At 35.4% G+C, this 1,845-nt stretch overlaps 1 protein-coding gene across 1 annotated transcript; it reads right to left on the bottom strand.

Moving 5' to 3' along the window:
* Window positions 1–214: 214 nt before the first annotated feature.
* LOC123196435 (probable O-methyltransferase 3) lies at window positions 215–1,644 on the bottom strand. Its single transcript, XM_044610466.1, has 2 exons — window positions 820–1,644; window positions 215–721 (listed from the first exon to the last, which is right to left on the bottom strand). The coding sequence occupies exons 1-2, from the start codon at window positions 1,594–1,596 to the stop codon at window positions 419–421; spliced, it is 1,080 nt and encodes a 359-aa protein (XP_044466401.1). The 5' UTR covers window positions 1,597–1,644; the 3' UTR covers window positions 215–418.
* Between the last annotated feature and the right edge of the window lie 201 nt (window positions 1,645–1,845).

The raw sequence follows: 1,845 nt of genomic DNA, 5'->3' as shown, positions 1-1,845 counted from the left end.
TTAGGTCTCACTTTAAATTAATTCATCCTAAAAGTATTTTATTTTATTTAACTTATGTTTAATATGGGCATCATGGGATTAGTTTAAGTTCTATAAATTAAGTAGATGTGAAATGTTGTATGGTAATCTTGAAAATTAATCTGATAGTAATAAATAAAAGGGTTTTACTTTTTAAAAAAAATTAATAAAAGGATTTTGGGTCATCTATGCCAAATGAAAACTCAAATTATCTGTTATTATTGCTTGAATTTATTTCATATAACATTTCCACTAATCTAGAGGACAAGAACTAAATTAAAAACAGAGAAATTAAGTGAAGCACAATTTCTCCGCACAGCACCCTTTGGAAATTGCAAAATAATAAAGTAGACATTGATAAAAACCAGAACAAATTTTCATGTGAAAGCTTGGCAGCTTCTCAGGGATAAAGCTCAATGAGAGATCTTAAACCCAATATTGGGTTTATTTTATAGTGAGTGAAACCAGCTTTGAAGAAAAGCTTGGCCCATTCTTTCTCATCTCGCTCTTTTCCTGTAACCAATGTCATCATCACCATGTCAAAGAAAAGCTGCGTTTCAGTCGATTTATCATCCCCTTCTTTCTTCTCAAGCAACATGTCTATTATAATAACCTTCCCCATCTTCCCGTTGCTTGTAATTGCTTCCTTGCATTTCTTCAGAATCTTCACGCATTCTTCATCATTCCAATCATGTAATATCCACTGTTTGATAAATTTCAAGTGACATCAATAAAATTTTAGAAAATGAAAAAAGATAAAATACATTACGTTGAAGATGAGAATAATATCTTGAAAAATACCTTAAGTAATACTGCATCTGCAGAAGGAATGACATCAAACATGTTTCCTCCAACATATTTAGGATTTCCATGGCTTTGCATACTAGAAATGACATGTGGGAGATCAAATACAGTGCATTCCAAGTATGGAAAAGCTTTAACGATGGCCTTAGCCACAGTTCCAGTGCCACCACCAACATCGATCAGCGACTTCAATCCCTTGAACACATGCTCACACTTATCAATCACCACACTAGTAACTAATCGGGCATCACTAGCCATGGCTTCATTAAAAAAATGGTTAAATTTTGGCTCATGTCCAATATACGCCCATAATTTCATCCCGTGAGCTACATCGAAAGGAGTAGAATCACCATTTTGAAACCAAGTGTAGAGATGATTCCATGGTGTTGTTAACACGGGATCGAGCATAGCCATTAGGAAAGGTTTGACACTCAAAGGGTTGTCCTCAAGGAGGAGTTGTGAAGAAGTGGTGAGAGTATAAGCATACTCTTCTTCTTCATCATTTTCACTAGCTTTAGTAAGTGTAAAGAAACCAGAGTGAGTTAAGATGCGCATGAGGCGGTGGACAAAGATTATTTTGGAGGGGTGAACTGGTAATACAGTAAGCAACTGGGTAAGGGTCATGGGTTTCCCATGGTTGTGGATGACATCTGGTATGCATAATTGAATAGCACATTTAAGAGACATGGAATTTATAAAGCTGAAAATGTGGTTCCAAACATGAGCTTGAGCTTGGAGAAGCTTGCTATCATGTTCTCCATTCACCAAATTCATCTTTACACTATCTTTCTAAGATGGATCCTCCAGCCACTTGGTATTTGTTTGTGTAAATTGTGCAAGAGATTGAGATATATATAGTAGTAGATCGAGGAAGAGACTGAAATTGCGGTAACGTGCAACAACCATTTGAAGAAGGCCAAATGACCATGTCCCACCCACATTTTGATGAACTAACATATTCTAACCGATGAGTTTAAAAAGTCAATTCTCCACTCATTTTAACAATCAAAAGATATTTATGTT

Source organism: Mangifera indica, chromosome 14, assembly GCF_011075055.1.
Source record: "Mangifera indica cultivar Alphonso chromosome 14, CATAS_Mindica_2.1, whole genome shotgun sequence".
Classification (NCBI taxonomy): domain Eukaryota; kingdom Viridiplantae; phylum Streptophyta; class Magnoliopsida; order Sapindales; family Anacardiaceae; genus Mangifera; species Mangifera indica.
The sequence above is the reverse complement of the archived record's forward strand: the minus strand, read 5'-3'. Positions and strand labels throughout refer to the sequence as shown.

Coding starts and splice junctions, on each gene's coding strand:
- LOC123196435 (XM_044610466.1), bottom strand. CDS start 1,596: ATGAATTTGGTGAATGGAGAACATGATAGCAAGCTTCTCCAAGCTCAA. Junction 722..819: donor CAGATGCAGTATTACTTAAG/GTATTTTTCAAG, acceptor TTTATCAAACAG/TGGATATTACATGATTGGAA.